At 42.4% G+C, this 23,131-nt stretch overlaps 5 protein-coding genes across 11 annotated transcripts; 1 reads left to right on the top strand and 4 right to left on the bottom strand.

Moving 5' to 3' along the window:
- The first annotated feature begins 137 nt into the window (after positions 1–137).
- thr (three rows) lies at positions 138–4,828 on the top strand. 2 transcript variants are annotated; one of them, NM_001299623.1, is made up of 3 exons: positions 138–550; positions 606–1,595; positions 1,654–4,828. In NM_001299623.1, exons 1-3 carry the CDS (start codon positions 251–253, stop codon positions 4,501–4,503), a joined length of 4,140 nt encoding a protein of 1,379 aa, NP_001286552.1. In that variant the 5' UTR covers positions 138–250; the 3' UTR covers positions 4,504–4,828. The 2 variants fall into 2 exon arrangements, with proteins under 2 accessions (NP_001286552.1, NP_725731.2); NM_166257.2 differs by having other exon boundaries at positions 1,654–4,608.
- On the bottom strand, positions 4,510–5,341 carry CG14490 (uncharacterized protein). Its single transcript, NM_137430.2, has 2 exons — positions 4,894–5,341; positions 4,510–4,772 (listed from the first exon to the last, which is right to left on the bottom strand). Exons 1-2 carry the CDS (start codon positions 5,300–5,302, stop codon positions 4,588–4,590), a joined length of 594 nt encoding a protein of 197 aa, NP_611274.1. The 5' UTR covers positions 5,303–5,341; the 3' UTR covers positions 4,510–4,587.
- A 177-nt stretch (positions 5,342–5,518) lies between these two features.
- On the bottom strand, positions 5,519–22,659 carry Orai. Of its 5 annotated transcripts, NM_137429.3 has the most exons (5): positions 22,137–22,659; positions 21,686–21,910; positions 14,641–15,043; positions 8,304–8,459; positions 5,519–6,843 (listed from the first exon to the last, which is right to left on the bottom strand). In NM_137429.3, the coding sequence occupies exons 3-5, from the start codon at positions 15,001–15,003 to the stop codon at positions 6,307–6,309; spliced, it is 1,056 nt and encodes a 351-aa protein (NP_611273.1). In that variant the 5' UTR covers positions 15,004–15,043; positions 21,686–21,910; positions 22,137–22,659; the 3' UTR covers positions 5,519–6,306. The 5 variants fall into 5 exon arrangements, with proteins under 5 accessions (NP_611273.1, NP_995881.2, NP_001261063.1 ...); NM_206159.2 differs by lacking the exon at positions 21,686–21,910; NM_001274134.1 differs by lacking the exons at positions 21,686–21,910; positions 22,137–22,659 and having other exon boundaries at positions 8,304–10,961; positions 14,641–15,239.
- CG30323 (uncharacterized protein) lies at positions 11,805–12,806 on the bottom strand. Of its 2 annotated transcripts, NM_001274135.1 has the most exons (2): positions 12,269–12,806; positions 11,805–12,193 (listed from the first exon to the last, which is right to left on the bottom strand). In NM_001274135.1, the coding sequence occupies exons 1-2, from the start codon at positions 12,758–12,760 to the stop codon at positions 11,840–11,842; spliced, it is 846 nt and encodes a 281-aa protein (NP_001261064.1). In that variant the 5' UTR covers positions 12,761–12,806; the 3' UTR covers positions 11,805–11,839. The 2 variants fall into 2 exon arrangements, with proteins under 2 accessions (NP_001261064.1, NP_725729.2); NM_166256.3 differs by having other exon boundaries at positions 11,805–12,806.
- Positions 17,657–19,402, bottom strand: olf186-M. Its single transcript, NM_137428.3, has one exon. It carries the CDS (start codon positions 18,667–18,669, stop codon positions 17,905–17,907), a length of 765 nt encoding a protein of 254 aa, NP_611272.1. The 5' UTR covers positions 18,670–19,402; the 3' UTR covers positions 17,657–17,904.
- Positions 22,660–23,131: the final 472 nt, after the last annotated feature.

Raw genomic sequence — 23,131 nt, 5'->3', positions numbered from 1 at the left:
ATTTAAATCTCGATATCAATAAAGCAACAAATTGTATCGTTATCGGAAATGAGCATGGAAGTTTAGTATTTTCCACAAGAATTTGTAGTATTTGTGTTCTGATATGAAAACTAGAGATATCGATGTTATCGTTAAAGGATTTCCAGCTTTAGCATGGACGGTCACACTGGATCTCAAAATCTGGCGCAAAGCAACAAAAAAGGAAGCGTCGCAGTTAAACTAGTTAAATGTGCCAATTCCCTTTGAAAAAATGTCTACTGATATAGCCACCCAGCTGAAGGGCAGCCGCTCCGATGTGGAAAAAGTCCGCAAAACGGTGGAAGCCAAATTCCGGGAGTTGTCTGGCGATGGACTACCTCTGAGATACGAAGTGAATGTATTGCGCCATATTTGCCTCGCCTTAAAGGATAATCTGCACCAGAACTCGGATCTTTACTGCGACATCATGGGCATAATGCTGCCACGCGTAGTTCCCTGCGAGGAGAAGCCAAGCTTATGGGAAGCGCACTTGTCCAGCCTGCGGTACATACATCATGGCTTGTTTCATCAGGTAGGAGTCGCTATAAGAATCTTCGAATCTTTCTAACCAATTCTCCCGTTCACAGCGATCCATTGAAGCCTGTCAGAAGCTGTACAACCTCATCCGACAACAACCCTGCCGTCTGCAAGAAGAATCAGACTACAAAATATATCTGGACATACATTTGACCCACTTCAATGGTTTCCATGTGCTGCTGCAGAAGCAAAAACTCCCCTTGGAAGCTACAAGTCAATTGTGTTATGCTTTGGAATCATTGGGAGATCTATTCGCAGCCATGACGCAAAGGCAAATAAGTCTATGCGCAACGCTTCTAGTTCAACTAAACGAGAGTTTATTTGGCAAAAGAAGTAGATCATTCTTCAAGTCCCTAAGCTTCCTGCCGTCGGAGAGTCTTGCCAAAATGTTCAACGCGCTGCTTATGCTCCTGGCCAGCAGCACCAGTTCGAACCTGGCCAACTTATTCCCTGAGTGCCTGAGTCTCACGTTGGCTCTCGTACAAATCGACATGTTCAGTCCACAGTCCAATCAACAGATGTCATTGCAGCTGCTGCGCATGAGCAAGGAACTATTTCGCCAGGAATCAAACCTGTGCTATGCTCTACAGCTGATGTACTACTATATCAAGTTAATCTTTGTTCGGGAACCCACAGGCGACTTTAAGCGCACCTACATTGACTTGTCTAGCAAGTTTCAGCACTTCTTCGAGCACAAAGTAGCCTCGCATGCCAAAGAACAGTGGCTAGCGGATTTTCTGGTGGCCATTCAATTGCTACAGGTGCTCATCCATCAAAGTAACAGTAAGTTGCAGAGTCCTTTTCAGATATTTTGGCAGCAGTTTGACGGAGAGAGCAGCCCCGATATCTACACAGCGCACTTTCAGTTGCTTCAGACGTGTGCTAGCTTGGCGGTTAATATTACGAGGAGTCCTTTGGGCTGCACTTGCTCCCACGAGGCATGCAAGAGCGTGCGACGGCACTGCATATTGGCGTATGGATTGTGCGCATTAGATGCGTATATTAATTGGAAACCGGCGGCGGAGCAGAAAACAAATGTGGTGGGTATTTTTATCTAATTTTGTGGAATTTTAATGCTACATTTCAATACTATTGCAGAGCCCTCACAAGCCCTTACTGGGAGTAGTCAAATACTCAATGGATGTAGCTAAGACCATGAAGTGTTTGGGTCCCACCAGTGTGGAGATCATTAAGCTAGTGCGCCAGCTGACATACGTGGCTGATCAGGTCACCTGTCCGGAGCAAATGTCCGTGCTGCTGCCACTTTTGGAGCCACTGCAGAAGCTGCGACCTTTGGTTGCCGACCAGGATATGAGCAGTTTACTCCGACGCCTCTTTAAGGCCAGCTCCCATTGCGGCGATTCCAATATAGCATGTCGAATTCAAGCCAGTTACTTGGCCTCGATTACGAATCCGGCACGATTAAGATCACAGGTCTGTTTGTACTATCACAATCTGGGAAAAAAGGGCACCGAGATCAAAAGGTGTGTCTACGAGTGGCACGAGTCCACGCCACTACCTTTCCCTCTCACTCCGGACCAGAAGAAACAGCTGTATGATACCGATTTCTTTGCCTTACTACACTATTTGAGGAGTCCTTCTACGGCTCATATGGAATCACTTATTCGTTGCCGAACGAGTGACTATCATCTGGTACTCTTGGCCAGACAAATGCGAAAGGATGACTCGATTTCGAAGAAATGCATAGAGGTTCATGATAAGCTAAGGCAACAACGTTCGCTCAGTCGAATGGATAACTTGTGCCTGGGCCACGCAAGTGTGGGACTACTACTGGACGCACTGGAGGCTCAAAAAACCAAAGTTTCCACCAAGGAGATAACGGAAAATATGTTCGAGGAGCTGCTACTCAGCAAGAATTTATGGCAGATGAACATACAAAGGGAGCAGCGATTGGTCAACTATGCTAGTGAAGCCATCTCGGCCTTCAGCAACTTCTTCGATCGAGCAGATCAAGAGCCATTGAGCGCAAATGAAACGTCTATTGATTGGGAGGCATTGATTGACGATGCCATCGCTACTGCCAATGCACTTTCAAGTATGGGGTATCAGTCAGAAGAGGATGATGCCTGGCTGTTGCTTCTGAGGATGGGTCGCTTGCTGGAAGATCGTTTTACCTATCTGCGTGCCCTAAATCATTTTCTGTCACAGAATGAGGTTAGTTCTCGTTTAAATCTGAAACTCGGCGAGGAAGTGGAAGTAGCAGAGGAATTGCTGGATGATTTGTGGCCTCAATTGAAAAATGGCAAATTCTTCAAGCGTCAGCAAACTACGGTAATGCTCTGTTTTTGTCACCTCGCCAGTTACTATGCCAGAATGGAATGCTATAGTCATGCCCAGTTGCTTCTATTGCATGTGGAACAACTTCGCGAAGAGTTTCCTGAGAGACAAGGAAAAAGTGATATTGTATTGCTTACACTGCAAACGGTGCGCTTTCGAATTGGGTATCAGCAAAGGAAGCCAACGAATTGCAGGCTGCCGACTCCTCTGCGTCAATTGGACATTCTTCTGGACAATGTGCGAAGTTTTTGCAATCTATCCAGTTTAGATGGCGGCTCATTGCAGCTGCTTCTTTCGACTCTTGTCAGGGAAAGCACCGAGTGCTCTGCGAACAGATTAAGCGAAAGACTGTCCTTCTCCAACATTGCACTACATTTGGTACTCCAATCTGGCTTGGCTTTAAGAGCCATAGAGGTATTCCTTGCATGGTTATGGACCAATTTGCAAATGGAAAGTTTCGACAAGGCGCAATCGAAGTTGAGACTCATCGAGCATTGTTTAGGTATAAAACAGCTGAATCCAACGAGTAGGCCGGAAAAGGAAGCGATTAAGGATGTAGCAATTAGAGATCTGGCTAGTAATATGCATCTCCTCCAGTTGGTGGAGCCGATCAGAAAGCAGCAGCTATTAAATATGGCCTCGCCGAATCTGCTCAAAATGCGACCACATAGCCCAAATCCCCAACTGGACTTGGATCGCTACATAACACTCGATGTGGCGCCAGCGAATCTTCGAGAGAATTCCCAGCTGCAATGCTTGTACTTTGTAACGGGCTGTCTACATGCACGTCTCCGCTTTCTGCAGAGAAACAGCGAACAATTGGACGAATTCTATGGAAGAGCGCATAGTTGGATGCAGGAAAAACCTCCGATGAGTAGCGCTTTGTATCCCATGTTGCATGCCCAGCAGCTGTATCATCTGAACTATCTTCGCTTTGCGCGAAAGCATGTAGAGGCTATATCAACGGCTCAATTGGGCCTTAAAATGCGATCACGCGCGGTCGACATTAACTTCGAGTACAATTTTTTGGCTCAGCTAAAGACGGCTCAGTTAGAACTCAAACCCGTGGGTCAGGATAAGCCACAGGTCAAAATCCTTCGACGTGCTTTGGTATTCAATCACTCACCCGAAGATAAGAAACGAACCGCAATAGGATCGGTTTCAGCAGTCAAGAATACGGCGTCTAAAGTTAAACAGTCGGCCAAAAAGGCACCTCGATTCAGAATTTACGAGGAGCTGGAACTACGACCACCAAGTGCTACCAGTTGCAGTAGCAGCGGTGGCAGCGGAACAGAGAATACACCGCCTTCGGATCACGTGGATCTAAATGCCTGCCAAGCGATCGAGATAAGCGACGATGACGATTCACCTTTGGTGTCCACAAAGAAGACACAACCAAAAAGTAGGGAGAAGGCAAAACCCAAGGCCACATCCAAAGCTTGTAAAGTCCTAACATTGGATAATAGCTTGGAAATAGTAGAAACGCCGACAATAACTACAAGTACACGGAGCACCAGAGCCAGGCTGCGCCAACCAGTAGAGACACCAAAGACAGCGACTCTTTCATCCAAGCGAACGAGGCGCCAGGTTTTGGAAGCACAGGCTCCCGAAACGGAGTCCATTAGCACACGCACACGGCATCGGCACTGATTAGATAGTAGTCTCCTTAGTTCGTATTTATTCTTATCGAAAATGTCTTGGTATTTAAATATATATATATATTGTGTGTAAGTGTTACAAAAGAGCTTTTGACATAAATTCATTGTTTTTATCTTGTGGCAGGGACAGTAGTGACGTTCTACAGATGTCCTTGCTCCAAAAACCGTGCTGAATCCGCTGTCCATTGCTGGCATGGTAAAATACACCTGAGCCCGATTTGCAGCCTCCTTCAAATTGACCCACGTAGCGATTTCCCGTTGCTATGGATAACATATTAACTTATTATCTATAATCTTTATGCATTTTTAAAGTTGCGAAAAAATAAATAAAATGAAACAAATACATCCAAAGGAACATATCTTATTTCTTTATCACACTCACCCGTGAAAAGTAAACCCTTTTCGTGCATCTTGTCCCGAAGCCACTCGCCCACATAGATGCCGCCATCCGCCTGCCATAGGATGCCCTCTCCACTTCGCTGGTCCGCTAGCCACTGACCAAAGTAGACGGATCCGTCCGGATAGAACTGCTTGCCCTCGCCACTCCGCTTGTTCTCCCGCCACTGACCCACGTAGATGCGTTCCATGCGGCCATCGAGCTCCTTGCGACGCAAACTTCCGATGCCATGCCGTTGACCCTTCTGCCAGTGACCCTCGTAGACAAGTCCACTGCTCGTTTGCTTTACCCCAAACCCGTGAGGCTGCTGGCCCAACCATTTGCCCTGGTACTGCCCACCAGGATAACGTTGAGAGCGAACTCCACTACTATATCCGCTCGTACGCGACGACATGTCTTCGATGACTGAGCGCGGGAGCAAGTCCGTCCAATTGCGGCGGTGCCATGTGGTGTCGTCCGACTTTAGGCGGCGGTGTGCGTGCGGTGGTGTCACTTGTCTAATCGAACCCCCCCAGCCAGCAGCAGCATGTCTTGCCACCATTTGGCTTCCTCCAGCAGCGACACGCTAACTTAAGGAGGCCAAAGACATTGGCTCAATAGAAAATCGTTTGTTCCGGTTAAGTGTATGTAGTAAAAATCGTTTAATCAGTCGTATATAAATTACAGCGCTATTTAGCTTACATCGGTAAAGATCGAAAATAGACTGTTATATTTTCCAAAACTATTGGAATACCTATGAATATAATTCGTATATAAATATTGCAGTACATTTTCAAATACTTTATTTTACAATTGTTTTATGTTGCATATAAAATATATCAAATTGTCTCTAAAATTTTGCATTCTTTTAATCCGCATCTATTGTTCAGCTATATATCACGATTAAAAATAAAACTCCAACACCATATATATAGAAAATTCTTTTAATCATAAATTATATGGTATAAATTACAGCGCGGTTTCGCTTACACAATTGGCTTAATATTAAATTTGACAATCAAGTTGTGTCTTAAACGTAAAAAGGGAAGACTGCCTAAGGATGGTTGCAAAAAAAGAAAATCCGGCATGGCATACAATTTAAAATACACGCAATATAAATATGTAACAAATATCAGCTAATTTTTTGAGGAATATTCATCCGAAGTATTGCTTTAATTGGGGTCTTTTATCATTGTCAATATCCGTGCTAATCCGCAATTGCCATAAGTAAAATAAAGGACTACAGCAGCACTCGCACATATATATATATATATAGTAGAAATCTACTGAATTCCGCGTATCACAATTTTAATCAACTACAAATTTACAATATGTGTGTTTCACTAAAAATAATCTGAAGCTTACCCTGAGCCGCTGTCTTTTTCGTTCGATCCACTTGTGCGGATACGCCAAGTGATGCTAGACAATGTCCCCGGATGCGCCATAGTTCATGCCATTATTTCGTATGTTATTGTGATGCTCCAAATGATCCTGCTCCATCTGCTCCTTGAGCATCTCCAGCTCACGGATGCCCGAGACTGTCACCTCATATTTGTGCGACACCAGGGAGCGATAGAAGTGAATGGCGAAGGCCATAAAGATGATCATCACCGGTATGAGGACCACACACGCTGACCAAGCCGCCGGCGGACTTAGGTCATAGAATTTCACCCAGCACAGGATGGCTATCTCCAGTAGAAAGAGTATGAGTCCCAGCAGCGTGGAGAATGCCCACGCCGTTTCAATGTACCAATGGAGACGCTCGTGTGGCGATTCGTGGACCAGGGAAATACTATGCAAATTACACACCGTCTCAATATTTGGCAGGATACAGGTGCTGATCATCAGGGCCAGCATGTGCACCGCCACCAGGAGGGTGGTGCAGATGGCGAAGGCTATCAGCATGCCCGGTGGTACATTCGTATCGTGATCCAGTTGCACCTCCACCATCGCCACCTATGTGAAAATTGCAAAAGTGAAGAAAGTCATTAATGATTTTTATTTAATTTTGGTTAGAAATCGAAACGATTCCCCGGCATCGCCTCTTATTATTATTAGCCATTTCTCGCGAGAACATTGCAAAATTGGCAAATAAGCAACTTTTCTCTTATATTATGTGATCTGAATGGACCTAATTTATCTGATCCGCCCCTAATGCCGCGCCTCCCTTTCTTCAGCATGCTAGGTGTACATGTGGAATGCATAACAAGTTGATGAACCAAAAAAAAAAAGCGACATATAAATACCTCGTCACTCAATTAATTAATATAATAATTCAGCACCTGCAATACTTGCACATTTTCCAATTGATTTATTTAATATTATGTACTGCATACTATAATTTAATAATTTATCTAGATTTAACTGTGTCGTGTGTGGAATTGCTAGACAATAAGTGGGAATTTTAACAATGCTGGGAAACCAACGAATGTATCATGATGTATGTTGATATTTGCTTTGATATTTGCTCCTCTTCAGCAAAACTGCTACAATATTGCAATAGTCTAAACTACCCATAATTAATGGGTGAGAAATACATACGAGTATATGCACGGCAAACAGCTAACAGACTTGTTTGGCCAAGAAAACGATAGTGGGAATAAAACGAAATCTATTTCGTTGGCCCTCAATTTCTTGCTGCCGGCATCGAAAATAATTATGTTGGTTAGCAATATTCACAGGTACAGAAGGCTAATTATTGATGTATGATATATATATATATATATACATATATATATATTTATATATCCCTGTCATGATTGAAATTACTTAAATGCGACTGCGAGTAGGTTAATGGGCACTCAAACGGAACAAATAACAGATTGCATTCCGTTGCGCGATACGCCAAGTGGAAACCACTCTTATTATAAAATAACAATAATTATTTTGTTACAGTGTATGCCATATTCGTGGTGGCATTTTCCGCCTTTTGTGCTGAACAAACAGAAATGCGATGTCCAAATAAAAAGATTATGTGGTTTTTGCCATCATTTCTGGCCCTGCACATTGAGTTGGCTTAATGTTAAAAAAAAAAACATAGAACTATAACCTAGGGCAAAAAAGTAGTTAAATTGTAGTCTACAAAATAGCCTAATAATTCCTAATTGTTTCATTTTAATACACATAAATGCCCAACTTAATGTGATTTTTGCGCCAAATCGCTTTTCCTTCGAAATGTAATTTATAATGGATTTTTATGTGCATTTCCAAGGTATCTATAAGTTAATTGCTCTTTTAGAGATTCAGTTTAAAACTAAACTAATTTGTTACATTATGTATCTTCGATGAAAAATTAGCTTTGTATAATGATGTTGCTTTGATATTTACGTACATTAATTTTAAAACAACAGTTGTCAATGTATTGTATAAACCCTTTGTAAAGTATAAAGTCTCAATAATTAAGAGTTTAAACTCACCATGGCGAATCCGGAGAGCAGGGCGGACGTCTTGCTGGATGCCTTTAGCTTGGCCCGACTAAGCTGGAGCTTCCGCCAGGACAGGTAGGTGGGCGAGTGGAGATCCTCGCCGGACTGCGACATGCTGCTGCTGGCGGTGCGATGGTGTCCGCGCGGCTGAAAGCGGTAGGATTGATTCTGTTGGTAGGTGCGCAACTGAAAGGGCGGCGGCTGGGCCGCAAATGGGGGCGATGCTATGGAGGCTAGTGGTGCTAGTGGCGCTATCGGTGCTACTGCTGAAGCTGCGGCCGCCGCTGAAGCTGCCGCCACTGAAGCCGCATATGCTGGCGACCCGTCTCGCTGCGCAGTGAAGCGTCTCGTTTGCGGCGAATTCGAATTAAACTGGCTGTGATAGAGATACCGCGACGACCCCACAAAATTGCTCGCTCTCAGATTGCCCAGCTGGTGAGCGGGCAGCTGGTGGTGCAGGGGCTGGGCTGTCTGGGTTGTCTGGGTGAGGGGCAGTTGGTGGGCGTGACCGAGGTTCGGTTGCGGGCGCATATAATCGCCGTAGTCACCGGTTGCCGCTGTGGCTGTAGCCGCCGCCGTATAGGCATCCACACTGGCCGCCAATCTGGCAGTGGCATGCAGAGCGCTCGCCAAGGCCGAGGCTGGCTGCCGAATCCCCAAGCGGTTCGGCTGTGGATGCACCTGGTAGCGCCTCGATATCGGCATTACATCCAGGGTCTCACTGCTCGCCGTTCGTTCGGTTGACGATTCGAAGGAGCCCTGCTGGTGGCTCAGCATCAGGCTGCTCTGGCTCAAATTGGCCCGGGCATAACGCAGATTGCTCGTCCCGCTGCCCGGCAGCAATTGCTCCTCCTCGTGATCCTCCGCCGGCGTTTGGGCGGCCTCTTGGTCCGCTGACTTCATCTTCTTGTGGCGTCGGGGCGGCTTTAGAGGTATCTGCTCCTCTGGCTTGGATTCACCCTCTTCAAAGGGTGGCATGGACTACTCTCGCTCTCGGATGGATCAGATATAATTAGTCTGATAAATATTCTATGCCCTCTCTTTGCGACAATAAATATTAGCCAGTTAGTATCTAAACTAGGCTAAGAATGTATCTTTTGCTGTTAGTTCTCAGTTCTAAGAAAAGCAACAAGTCCGCTTCAACTTGAATTTTGATTCTGTATACAGTCTAATAGGTTCTCCTTTCTAGTGTTAAAGATCCTAGCTTACTAATATTTCAGTTCTCAAGCTCTTTAGCAAGATCTAAAGTGAAAATATCGAAACTTATGCTCCACAAATTGTACCGATCGGCTGCCTTCCAATGTCTGGCATTTGTTAATAAATAAAAAAATATTCCATCAGGTCATTAAGGTCCCATGTTGGTTATCGACAACGCCCTGCCTCAATTATGGAGCACTTTCTTAGAACGTTTCAATTTGCCGTTGTGTTGTTGCACAGCACTTGATTCGCAGTAGTTATATTATTCATTTCTTAACCATTTGAACCTGGGCGTTATGGATTTTAATGGCTTTTCCATGGATATTTCTCTCTCGTCTGGCGGCTAAGGAATATTTATTTTATTGACGACCTTTTACAGTTTTTGGGTCTTTGGAATATTAAAGTTATTACTCTTGATCTTGGCGACTTTTCATTCCATTGTTCTTGGTTCTCGGAAGTATCAACTTATTGCCGAACTCGTGATTTAGTCTTATCGTTGTTTTTTTCTGGTTTTAGATATACATATGTTTTCTTTTATGCTAACTTCTGTCAGTGAATCACATCGACATATGTATTTGCATTGATATCTTGCGGATTTCCGAATGCCAGTAACGACGATTCACTGTACTTGGTTGGCGGAGCGCAATCTTTGTTCGAGAGAGTTCGTTTGCCACTTGTCACTGTAATCTCGTTGCTTTCAGCGATTTTCATTAGGTTCCGTTTCACTTGGTTGATTTTGCAATACTTCCTCCCATTGATGATGCTGAATGATTTTCGCTGGGTGTTATTGTTTTTATTTTTTTGCACATGACAATTGATCAACAATTATCCACACACACACACATACACGCACGCTGAAAATTTGTGACCCTCTTCTCTCACTCTCTTCACCGCTATCTCTCTGTCTTTTTGGGTGCGTTGAAATATTTACTTTTTATTTATAAACACACATTTATGGTTCTTATAAAATGTAAAATACGTGTGTCAATAAAACAGTTTTTCGCAGGCACTTGTTGCCGACTTTTTCACATGTTTTTTGTTTTTTATATAAATTTTTTTTTCATATGACCGAAGCCAAGAGTTGTACCCTAACGACTGCTAGCTGAGAGGAAAGCACGAAAAGCTAGGAACTGAAACGGAAAACAGTCGCGGATGCTGGCGACACTTCCGCAAGACAAAAAAAAAAATAAGAGCCACGCAAGAAAAACGACGAATCGAATAGTAATTCTTGCCTTTTCGCCACGAATTTAATTCAGGTGCGCGGTGCACATTCGATTCGATTTCATTTCAGCGTCCGCGTTTCGCTTTTAGCGCCTCTTGTTCCTTCGGCGATGGCAAGTTAACAACTAACTGATACGGCGGCTCTGCCCAGAGCGGTAAGCACCGGCGGTGAGCGGCGGCGACGACGACGTATATTCAAATTCGACAATCAATTTGAACGGTGCGGCCTGCCTGCGATGACACAAAAAACAACAACAGCTACTATAATGGCAATCGAACTATGACAGTAAAGCCTCCCAAGCAACGAACTTATATAAAAACATAACAATCTACGACAGAAGAAATATAGATACATTTACCGAAAATTAAAAGAAAACAACGAAATACGCCAAAAGATACAACAAATATAAACTACTTTAAAAATAATTTTGTAATTTAAAAAAAAATGCTTCTAATAATATACTAATTTTCATTGGTAAGATTTTTTTTTAATTATAGTTATTCAGTAGGACTAGCAAAAGTTCGGGTTAGTGAAGTTGCACTGTACAAAACAACCATTTCAATGAAAGCGTTTAAAGAGAGAGTGGGTAAGGAATAGAAACGGAAAGAGAGCTAGCTACCAGACAGTAAAAGAATCGAAAGAGGCGAAACCAAAACTACAGGAAAACAAAAAGTAACAAGGTGAGTGGGTGAGAAGGGGAAACGGGGCGGTTGGTAAGGGCTAGGGGCTAGTGTCTGCTGCTACTTTTGGCAATCGATCAGCGATCATCAAACTGATGAATGGGGAAGACAAATCGAGTGATTAAACACACGCACACACGACGACCCTGAACTTCAACTATCGAGATTCAATCAAGATCCAATTCACAGACGAAAAGTCACTCGAATTCACGGACACAATGCTCTAAAAAACCATATTGTGGGTCAATATCCTACGACAAGAGTACGAGTAGGTGGTAACACCGCTTATTGACATTATTAAACTGAAGTCAGAAACTATTTAAAAAAAAATGAGTCAGTACTTCATTATAGATATTTTGAGATCTACTGTATATAGTCCTTTAAATATGTAGAATGTATCCTGTGCTTTCCTGTTTGAAATATCATATTCAATCAGATGAAACTACCGAAAGCGACGCTAACACCAGTAGAAGTAGAAGTAGACGAAAACATAGGACTCTTTTTGGCCAGGTTGCGCCACTCAAGGTGTCCTCGATAAATTTGCGGTTTTGATAGATATTGGTGTAAAACATGAAGCCCTCATCATCGCAGGTGTGCACCCGACGCGCCACGCCGTACAGGAAGTGATCGCAAAAGAGTGGACTGCCCAAGTCCTGCTGGCACATATTGCCCCTGCCCGTATAGCTAGTCATGCACAGGCATCTGCTGCAGTCAGGCTTGCACTCATACTCCGAAATCTTTTGAGCTCTGATTTGAATAAGCTCGCTTGAGTAGGGTCCGTCCTGGAACCAAGTAACTGGGTTATCATACACCATGCTGAATGCGGGGCACATCGCAGATATATATACATAACTTACGTAGTAAATCCTGCCCCATCCGAGAGAGTTGCAAAGCCAAGTGCTATTCAACTCCTTTTCCGGCAGCATCATGGCAAACCTTTGGCCAGTAACGCCGCGATCCAGCTTCAGCAGAGCCAATTCTGTGCACCCACTTATGGCGGACTCGTCCAACACAATCTTCTGCACGTGGTATATGTTCTTGGGAGATGGCTTTTTCAATCGCTTGGGCGTGAAGACGACAACCCTTAGATTCTTGCGATTACTCGGCTGGTTTGGGGTGCTCTCCGGCCTGGTGCTCACACAACAGCCGGAGGTGACGACCCACCAGGCGGAGAGCAGAGAGCCGGCACAGAAGTGGTTATCACCCCAATGGCGAATGTGTTTGCGCGTTCGTATAGACACCACATTCTGGTGATAATTGTCCGTTACGTAGAGGTTCCTCTGAAGCCCCTTCTTCCCTTCATTTGAATACGCAGATGAGGTCAGAAGAAGCAGGAGGAGGAACTGCATCCCAAATAAGGCGGATGGTACATATGAATAGCTTTTTTTTTACAGATAAAGTTGACAAAGTAATCAACAGCAACTTAGTTTTTGTGGGAATTTATACAAGAATTACTATTCTCTAAACTTTTAATACAAGTTCTATGGTCCAAGCAGCAGTTTTTGCATACTCTTTTGAAACGTCGAAAAACTATTGAACAAATAAACACAATTGTTTTCTCTATCTTTTATCGCATTTTTATGGAAAACATATGGCACGAGGATCATGCTGTTGAAATTGAAAACCAACACAAATGTACAAAAAATTATTAAACTAAAATTTAATATAGCTGATCGCAGGGAAACCAAACAAGTCGATACAACTGAATCCATCGAGATGGAAAGTGCCTTCCTTTTTTGGCCATAAACAAATACGAATCTGGCTAATGTTAATAATAACTTGGCCTGTCAAATGGAACCAGTTTGCTTGCGTTTCCTCCAGAATAAACAAAATGTAACCACTTAAAAAATGTGAGTAAAAATACATAAGACATAAGTCCCAGCCGATAAAGCAGCACAAAAAACAGAAGGTGTCAGCTGGCGGTTGTTGTTTCATTTTCACTGGCAAAATTCGTATGCAAACACACACCTGGATTTCAGAGACGCCGACCCAAGAAGCACCTCCATTTCTTTGCAGCTCGATGGGTGGGTGCGTGTATTTATTATCGCCGGTTAAATAAAACAAAATAAAAAATAGCGAACAAACAAAAGAACAGCAGACGCGATAAGAGAAACGTACAACTCTTGGAGCCAATTAGACGCCGGGTTCTACAATATTTCCATGACCATTTGCAATTTCATTGTCAGTGCTGTTCGCCAAAAACAACACTGTTCAATAATTCAGCAGGTTTGGCAGTTAACTCAGTCGTCATACCTGTGATTTATACGTATGCATGTGCGTTGCGTTGTGTGTGTACTTTCGAGTGTCTGTGTGATCTGGTTCGACTTGAAACGTAGGCCGTGTTTATGTGTCAGATTGCGTGGCTTAATCAAACGGGCGCATTCAGCAGAGTCTCGCGAATTCGGGGATATGAGTAATACGTGATTTATAATGGGACTCAGCGATTAGAAGTCCGATTTATTTATCACCGTTTTCGGAAGAACATATTTTCGCAAATATACGAGGATTCGTAAAATATATAAATATATATCCGACTTACTCACTGAAAAATGTTAATCGACCGTGTTTCAAATAACTAATTTTAATAAAAGTTTATTGTTTTCAATCACTATCGACAGACAGCAAACTTGAAAGTTTTTATACCAAATATTGGCATTCTCATTTCGGCCAACTGACTAACAAATAATACTTGTTGTACAACAAATTAGTTTATGTCCTTTTTATATCGTTTTTAGACACCTAAATATAGCTTCAGCTAAATTATGTAGAATGTACATATTAAATCTGGCAGCCCACTCAGCAAATGTCATTGCGCTTTCTTCGCTTTATTTTGATTGGGAAATTTTCTAACGGTAATCACACAAAAGAGAATATTAAAAAGTAAACTAATTAATGGCATGAGTACGGTAAATAAGTTTCATGATTGAAATTCCTTCTGAATTTTTACTAAATAATCTTAAAAGTCGATCTACATTTTATATGATATAAATCTCGTGACCGATCACCGATCACAGCTTACATGATCACAGAGCCGTGATTAAACTGCTGAATGCGCCCATTGTCAGCGTGTGAGAGAGATAGTGAGTGGAGAAGGTGGAAACAGAGAGATAGAGAGAGTTGCGAGAGAGCAGCTTCCATAGCATCGCTTTAAGATTGGGGTCGTGGGAGTGGGGAAAGTTCTGGTAGACAGAGATAGGAGATTGGGGAATTGATTTGTTATTGGACTTACCTTCGCCTGGTTCTGTGAGGAAGGGGGCGGGGGCGGCGGGAACTGCAGCAGCGAGTTGCTGATGCTGGTGCGCTGGAAACCTGCGCTGTTGTTGCTGTTGCTGCCGCTACCCGTGGGACTGTTGCTGTGGTGCTGTGGATGCGGATGTGCGTGCAGCGGGAACTGTTGCTGGAACTGATGACCGGTGGCCACTGAAGTGGCGGCTGCAACGGCGGCGGCCACAACGTGCTGGAAGTGGTGCTGCTGGTGATTTCCAGTGGTGATCACTGCAGAACTTCTCGCTGCCCGCGGAACCGACGACGTGATCGGCGACTTTGTTGGCGTCTCTAGGCCCGAATTGTTGGCCGTGGTCCACACAGACATGATTTTTGGCTAGCGATTTCTCCTGCGGATTTAAGTACGTCTGCCATGGTGCACGGAAAAACAGGCAAGCAAAAGAGTAACAAAATAAGTTAGGCAATTCGACACGTCGCAAATATAAGGTGCTAATTAAGTACGATCGGCGAGGTTTGAAAGTAAACTAAACAAAAAACAAATTAATTCAACAGCATTTCGATGCTTTACTTGTGTGCATGTATGAAATGACCTAACGCGTGACGCCAACATATCGATCTATCGATTGCACTAGTGCTGCCAGCCCTGCCATCAGCTGTTACCGATATTTTAAAGCAAAAGGCGCCAAATTTCTGTGAGATCGAAATATTTGTGGCTTACTGTGTTAGTGATTTTATATTTAGTAATTGGTAAGCGACACAGGCTAATTAATCATACGCCCCCTAAGTCACATAAATTAATCAAATCGTTTGCAGAACTTTACGCCCTGACACACATTTCAAATTGCCGATAGCAGTTGTTCGGTTCTTTTCCTATTTCTTGCTCTTGCAAAAACAGCTCTCTTGCCGTTTTGGTTTGCTAATTTTCTTTCACATTCTTCCGGCGTAGTCCTCAATTATTTTATTCTTGGTCTGCCCGTGTACTAACATATGTACATACGCATTTACATATATGTGTATGCACATTGCATCTGTCGCTACTCTTTCTGTGCTTTTTTTTTGTTATCCGCCTTGAACTTGCAAATTTTGAATGAGTGCGAGGAGTGCGGTATGGTTCTCGCATAACTGTGCTATTCGCCTTCTCTGTCAGTCTTCTAATATTCACACCCACAGTTTCGCAAGTGGCTTTCTTCGCTTTTCCACCCCTTATTCTTTGCTTGTTCTGTGGTTTGCTTTGGGAATTAATTTTAATTAATTTAAAGCGAGTCATGTGCCGATGAACAGACCTAGAACCGTTATCTATTGGATATGCCCAAAGCGCGAGCACTCACGTATGTAAGTATGTACATCCATATATCCATGTATGCATAGTAACAGTCGCGGCCAAAATAATAGGGGCTAAACCATAAATGACCGATATACAAATCTTCTTAAAAAACTCATAATTAACGCCGCATGACATGATAATCTATAAATGTTAGCTCTGCAGGCTAAAAAACACTCTTTAAAAACAAAATTTATATTATTGTAAAACACCTGCAGGAATGGAATGTTAAGTGGTAAATGTTTTCAATATCTTCTTTGTTTATAAAAATCTCAAAAAAAAAGATTATAGGTTACAAATATTATTTTAGTCTATAAAGAATAATGATGGCTTTTAACATAAGCAGTTCTGATTAGAATTTTGAGCTATATTTTTAGTGCATACTTTTCTGCACCCATAACTAAAATCTCTTTCGGCAAAATACAACAGTTTCAAGGAAACCAACAAGTAGAACTGAAAAAAGATCTAAAAGTTTTTTAAACGATAGTGTTGTAACTATAAAATTATCCTTCACACTAACTTTTAACAAAACGGTTTGCTGGAAAAAAAAAGGTTATTCAAATGAATTATAAATATCATCGATATTCCCTAACTTAACCTATACGTCTGTCCGTAGCTGTATGCGGACGTATTAGAAATTCCTTGTGAACCGTGCGTCGCCTTGAAGGTGTTACAAATGTGCGCAAATGCCATTATCGGTTATCAGGCGGCTATACCATATTTGTTTGGCATCCGAATAAGCGGGTCAGCGAGAGGGGTTAGGGCCCAATAATAATAATAATAATAATACACATGTGGAGCAAACAATATTTTTGCATGCCCTGCTCCCGTGGTTAGCACGTCTTGAATTTGAATCTTGACTTGTGAATGTAAACAATTGCGGGCAATTGAAATCAATAAGCGATCCGAGTGCCGCAGACTTTGTAATCCCTTATGGGTCTTTCAATTCCCAGCTGTACCCGATTTATGTACATTTAAGTACATATTTATTGTTTCCCCCGCTTGGGGCAAGCGACTCAAGATGCCAAGTCATTTGGCTATTAATAAAACTTCGCTCAGAAACCGACTTTAGATAAGAAGAAAAACAAAAAAATCACAAACAATGCCAACACCATGAATGTGTGTCTGTGAACTTCGGGTGTACTAAGATGTATGTAAATATGTACTTATATCGCAAATAGATTTGTTCAACTACAATATATGTATGTACATACATATGTACATAAACAATCATCGAAAATGAATTGTGACGCACATTTCGCATTTTGAAGTCGAGAGTTTGGAGAAACGGCGATTTCTTGGAAGCGAACTCAAATAATACTTGAAATACTCTTGAAATCTTGTTTACCTTAAATGTTTTTATTGGTGCTAATTATATAACGCGGGAAAGCTCTGCTTAATTAAATACTCTGTGTAACTTTTGACCAGTTACAAAGTCCCCTTAACTGAACGGCAATTATTGCGTATTGTGTTTGAAATGGAAACTTCTGGTTTATTTTCTTGGAAACGTGAACATTCTCAATCGATTCGTACGTATCTTTTGAAACTGGAATGCTTAAGCTATTGTTTTGTTTTGTAAATAAACATCTGCTGCAGACCGCAATCTGCTCATGTTTTATGTAAATTGTAGGCCTTTAAACCTGCCGCCTTAGAATAAAACCATAATCATAAATATAAGAAACAGAAACGCCAAATGCTTAAAATGTCTCATAAAATATCATCTTTAATACATGCTTAAAACAAGTTCACAATAGTTGATAATAATACAATAGTACAGTTAAACAGCTAAGTACGCGGCACTTGTAATGACTAATGGACAAGACAAGATGATCACATGGGTCACAGGTCAAAGGTCACCCATAACCCCGCTTGGCAACAATTAACGTAAGCGAAAGTCCTCTATTTGGCTGACTATCTTATGTTGTATGGCTAAGAATTCAAAGGGCTCTATTGTATGCTGGGCTTAATGGAGCCCATGGAGTTTTTCCTATGATGATTGACCTCGAATCGCTTCATAATGCTGGCCACAATTGAGGAGGGCGGCATGTCCGGATTTCCGGTTAGACCCCTATAGCCCAGAACACTCGAATCGGCCAGGGATCGCGCCAGAGTCAGTCTTTGCACAAAGGCATCCGTATCGATGCCAGGCACTTGCGAGGGCTTCAGAAACCTCCGCGGTATCCGCGACAGCATATCCTCGGAGCTGAGCGGTCCAAAGCCCAGGTTGATGAGTATGGCCTCGGGATCTGGCTTGCGTGCCTCCAGCAAGCTGTCCACGCTGGAATATCGACTCGAGTCCGACTGCACGGATACGGAGCTGTCACGCAGGAGCAGACTACTGAAGCGCTGTTGCCTCTGCGCCTGCGGACTCAGTTCGGGCGCCGTGCTGGATGACTCAAAGGACTCCTCGTGGCGCAGGCAACGCGTACTGGTGGCAGATATATGGCGCATGGGCATGGTGACGACGGGCGACATATGCTCATGTGCATCCGGATCGGCATTCTCCTCCAGATCGGCGGCATATTCCATGTCATCCGTATCGACGGCACTCTGCTGTCGCTGCAATTTTCTGCGCCTGCGCAGCGGCTTGCTGGGCGGAAAGTGGACGCTGGGCAGGTGCTCACTGCTGCCGGCCAATTGCTCCACTGCGCCAACGATGACCTTGGCTCCCGTCCTGCCCTCGAAATTGCTACAGCTGTGCGAACGTTCCATGGCGTACGGTATATATGGATAGTGGGTTATATATGTATGTATGTATATCTACTGTGCGGATATCTAGTATCTGCAATGAGTTTTCTGTGGTCACGGCTGCTCGGGTTACAAGCTAGCTGCTGCTCGACTCGCCGCGATCTCGATTCAAGCTCGGCTTTTGGACATATTTGGTAATGGCCAGAATCAGGGCCTTTAATTTCAAATGCGTGTGCGCAAGTATCGTATTCGAAATAACAAAAGCGATGACAATTTGTGTTATTTGTTGTTATTTAGCTAAATTGTTTTTTTGCTTTTTGTTTTTTTTTCGCTCCGATCGCCTTTTTGTGGAAACGTGTTTTTCTATATTCCGCGAGTTTCTGTTAATTTGTTGTTGCTGTTCGCATTTGCCGTATTTGTGTGTTTGTCTGTTTGTTTTTTTGTTTATTTTCATTTATTTCGCTCGCAGCGCGTAGATGCGGAGTGTGTTAATCAGCCGTAGAGCTTCTGACCCCGGATTTGGAACGATCGAGTGTTTTCACGATCGCATGACATTGATATTGGGCTACTTTGTTTTGTGGTGAACCAACCACCTTTGTTGGATCTGGTTCAATATTTGTTCACATTTAAGTACACACAAGTGTTAAAAAAGTTCGGAAGTGAAGATCGATTTGTTATTTTTGCCAACTATATCTTCCAGCTTTCACTTGCCGCTGTGCTAAGCGTCCGCTTCGCAACGAGTGATCTTCAAAACTGAAACTGAAATCACAAGCCCCAAACGAAACGCCCCAAGCACGAACCGATCGAAGCTTTTTACGCCGGAGCAAAAGAGAGGGCGATGCATATGAATGTAGAGTGAGATTGGCGGAGGATGGAGTGGGGAGGGTGGAGAGAGAAAATCCAGGAGAGTGAAAGAGCAGCGTAGCTATCGGCCTGAGCTGGAATTACTTTGCGACCCGATGACAATTTCCTCAAGCGCAACGCCAATCTATTAGGAAACTTTGATACTCCACTCCCCATAAATTCTCCCCATTTCCCCACGCAATCACTTTGTCGTCGTCGTCGTCGTTCGTGGGGGAAAAACCATCGTGCGGGCTTTTTTCGTATCTCCACGATAAAAAGTAATACTTTAGTATTATTGGCACGTTCTGGGGCTCTGGGAGTCGTCGTTTCATTCCGTTTATTGTGATGCCCTCTCGCAGCATTGCCCTTATTTGCTTAATGAGTTACTTTTTACGGCTCAAACCGATTGTCCATTGTCAAGCAATTTGGGCATCGTAAAGATCTATTTGGCCAACTGCTGCAGGATGATTTCGGGCTAATTGTAAAAGTGGATCAGACTTTACGATCGTGCAAGCGAATGAACGGCTTTTGATCTTCGGCCTTGTTTGTTTGAGTTGGTGCCACTCTCGCCCAGTTGCACAGTTGCAGATGCGGAAGAGTCACGCGAACGGAAAACACAAACAGGGGAAATTGTTTAAACCAGTTAATGAGCGGCGCGGGAAAAGCTTGCGAACCTAAAGCTTTTGGCCTCAAAACAGCTGAGACTGCCGGTTAACCGATTCAAACAGAAACGATCTTTCGCCAGGAATGTGCATTTCTTCTGTGCACTGCGAGAATCTGGGGAAAAGTTTGGCAAAAAATTTTGTTTTTAACATTTTCTTGCTTTTCCTAATTTATGAGAAATATTAAAACACTTTGTACGATGAGGCCAGTGACACTTGATGAATATTTTAATGACAGCCCTTTATTATTTTAAAACACATTAAGTTTATCTCGATGTTCCCCTTTCCCAGCCGCAGTTTCTGGGGCTTTGTAATTCAAACTTGACACGTTCTGGCCACTGACTTACTGAGCTGCGTAATTGGATCTCGAAACAAGTGGCAGCAACCTCAGGCCCTCCTCTCGGCCAAAGGTTCTCCATCAACAGATCTTACCCCAAGAGTCTAGACTCTAGACTGACATGTGGGGTTCAAGTGTATCGGTGGTACTCAGAACATGGAAACATTGTATGCCTGGGGCAAATTTACACAATTCTTCAAAAAATTGACTTGGGCTATAGAAGGCCAGATGGAGTGGAGAAGCCATAAATTGTTGGATGAATATATATGTATGTATATTTTAATGAACCCAAAGTGAATTTGTTGGATTCCATTAAAGGTGAGCACACGAGCGGGCGGGTGTCATAATCACGTTGTGCAATTAACTATCGATGCTGTCAGCAATCATCCGTTGAACAAGTTGGGATCTAATGAATGTTCCAATATGATTGGACGATCGGAGTGGGAGGTTTCGGATTGAAGTTCGAATCTGACTAGGAAATATGGGGGAAATACCAATGCCGTCTTTGTTGTTTGATTAGCACGATCATCGTGATAGGGGGCTTATGATTTGTGTGATTCAGATAAGAGAAAGGGTAGTATTTGCAGCACAGATCAGATCCTGGGAGTAATAACTAATTTGGCTTAATTGTTAAGCAAAATAAATAACTTAATTTTCCCAGAAAATCTAGATTTGCGAGTTATGCAAACGATATGAAACACGAAAGCTGAGCGAACCCGATTCGAATAACAGTAATTACAGTGACACAATGATGGCGTGCCAAGGGTTAAACGTGATTCAACAGGGAATACACTCAGAGAAAAGAACAGTTTGAAGTTCAAAAAAAAAAAATGTTAAAATATTGATGTAAATACCCTATATTTAATTTGTTAAGTATGTCTATATAATGCCAAATAAAATAAAGAAGCTTGTAATTTTTTTTGGCTCAGTGCAGTGGCCCTGATCTGATAGAATCCAAAACCGTTAGCTTCGATTCCATCAATGGCTCGCGCCCTTTTCAATTGATAGTAATTGTCATCGAATGAAACCTATTCGTCGGTTGTAATGTATACAAGCGAAAGTGTAAATTGCAATTGAAATTTCAGCATTGTCAAGTAGTTTGAGTGCAACTTGGAATTGCAAATGATCGGACAGGAGAAGGGTAGCTCCAAATGGGAATGGATATGGGAATGGGAATCCAGAAATGATAGCTACTCACCTGTATTTCTGCTGGCCGAGTCACACTATTTTTGGTTTTTAACTATAAATTAGGCACTAACGATAGGCTAAAGTTTGTTGTTAGTTGCTATTTATAGTTTTTTTTTGTTTTAAGCACGTGTTCGTTCTGGCAACTTTTCCGGCTTCAGCTAGTGCACTTTCTATGCCATCGCATCATAACACCAACACAGTGGAACTTTCATAAATAGGCAAAGCATCTAAGACACTTGAAACAAATTCAAAAGATTCAGTTTACAATAAAATATTTGACTAATAATGTAATATTTTGATATAAACTAGGAGATATAAGAATATAAACCTTTACCAAAAGACATGGTTCATTAGAAACTGGCTTTTCACTTTTAAATATTGCTAATGGAAGTTGTTTAAATTTAGTCGATTTAATTTCAAGTATAGTATAGTATTGAATAGTACTTTCTAATGGAGCTTACATTATGTAGCTGGAACCCACAACCGTCGCGAATCGTTCCGAATAATTAACTGAAGGTGATAAATATGGGTCTCCGCTTGACGACTGGGTTGTCACTCCTTTGGGTGCTGTTTATGCAGATGATCTACTTCGAGGAGCGCCGTCTTATCTGCGGTTCATCAGCGAGCTTATTTTTTTTTTTGGTTTTATCTTGTCACTGATTATAATTATTTTAGTGTAGTCAAATGTCGGCCAAATATTTGCACATTGTTTGTTGTGCAAATGAAATGCTTCAGACCCACGAACAAACAGTTACGATGCTTAGAAATATGCACACAAAAAGCCACACGAAACACACGCCAAGCGGATAAAAATTAATACAAGAATATCTCGAAGCACAGCAACAACAAAAAAAAAAAAGAACAAATGCAAAAAAGATACAAGAAGACCGCGAAACGCAACAGAAAATAGTGGAAATACAAGAAAAACACGGCGGCGACGAGCACACACGTTCGCTTTTCTGCGAGCGCTCCGAATGAATGAAAAGTTTGCTGCCAACGCAAAGATAAATAAATGCCGATGTCGCTGCCCCGCAGCGCAGTTGCAGCGACGTCGACGTCGGCAGCGGCGGCGTTGCACATTTTGTTGTTGGCCCAGGTGATTTTGCCGTTAGATTCCGTGGGTTTTTCGAAAGTACAAACAGTCGGTTTTTCAGATAGTTTCGTAAGATGTAAAGTTATTTTACATGTTACTTACACTAATTTGACATTTGATTTTACAGATACGCGTAGAATGAAATATTTTGCATTTCGGAAGACAGTAAGGCTGTTTAAACTTTTGATATGTAAACTAGTTTAACTAGTATGCCCATTTAGTAATTTAAAGCTTTTAATATTTATAGTATAGTTATATTTTAAATGTTTGAATTTACTTTATTTGTTACTTTTACCTTACATCCAAGTTAAAAACCAAAACTGATGGAGTAACAAAAATTTATAAATACAAGTTGTTGTTTCT

Source organism: Drosophila melanogaster, chromosome 2R, assembly GCF_000001215.4.
Source record: "Drosophila melanogaster chromosome 2R".
Taxonomy (NCBI): Eukaryota; Metazoa; Arthropoda; class Insecta; order Diptera; family Drosophilidae; genus Drosophila; species Drosophila melanogaster.
The sequence above is the reverse complement of the archived record's forward strand: the minus strand, read 5'-3'. Positions and strand labels throughout refer to the sequence as shown.

Coding starts and splice junctions, on each gene's coding strand:
- thr (NM_001299623.1), top strand. CDS start 251: ATGTCTACTGATATAGCCACCCAGCTGAAGGGCAGCCGCTCCGATGTG. Junction 551..605: donor ATCATGGCTTGTTTCATCAG/GTAGGAGTCGCT, acceptor TCCCGTTCACAG/CGATCCATTGAAGCCTGTCA. Junction 1,596..1,653: donor CGGAGCAGAAAACAAATGTG/GTGGGTATTTTT, acceptor ATACTATTGCAG/AGCCCTCACAAGCCCTTACT.
- CG14490 (NM_137430.2), bottom strand. CDS start 5,302: ATGTCGTCGCGTACGAGCGGATATAGTAGTGGAGTTCGCTCTCAACGT. Junction 4,773..4,893: donor AAAGGGTTTACTTTTCACGG/GTGAGTGTGATA, acceptor TGTTATCCATAG/CAACGGGAAATCGCTACGTG.
- Orai (NM_001274134.1), bottom strand. CDS start 9,290: ATGCCACCCTTTGAAGAGGGTGAATCCAAGCCAGAGGAGCAGATACCT. Junction 6,844..8,303: donor TGCTCTCCGGATTCGCCATG/GTGAGTTTAAAC, acceptor ATTTTCACATAG/GTGGCGATGGTGGAGGTGCA.
- CG30323 (NM_166256.3), bottom strand. CDS start 12,760: ATGCAGTTCCTCCTCCTGCTTCTTCTGACCTCATCTGCGTATTCAAAT.
- olf186-M (NM_137428.3), bottom strand. CDS start 18,669: ATGGAACGTTCGCACAGCTGTAGCAATTTCGAGGGCAGGACGGGAGCC.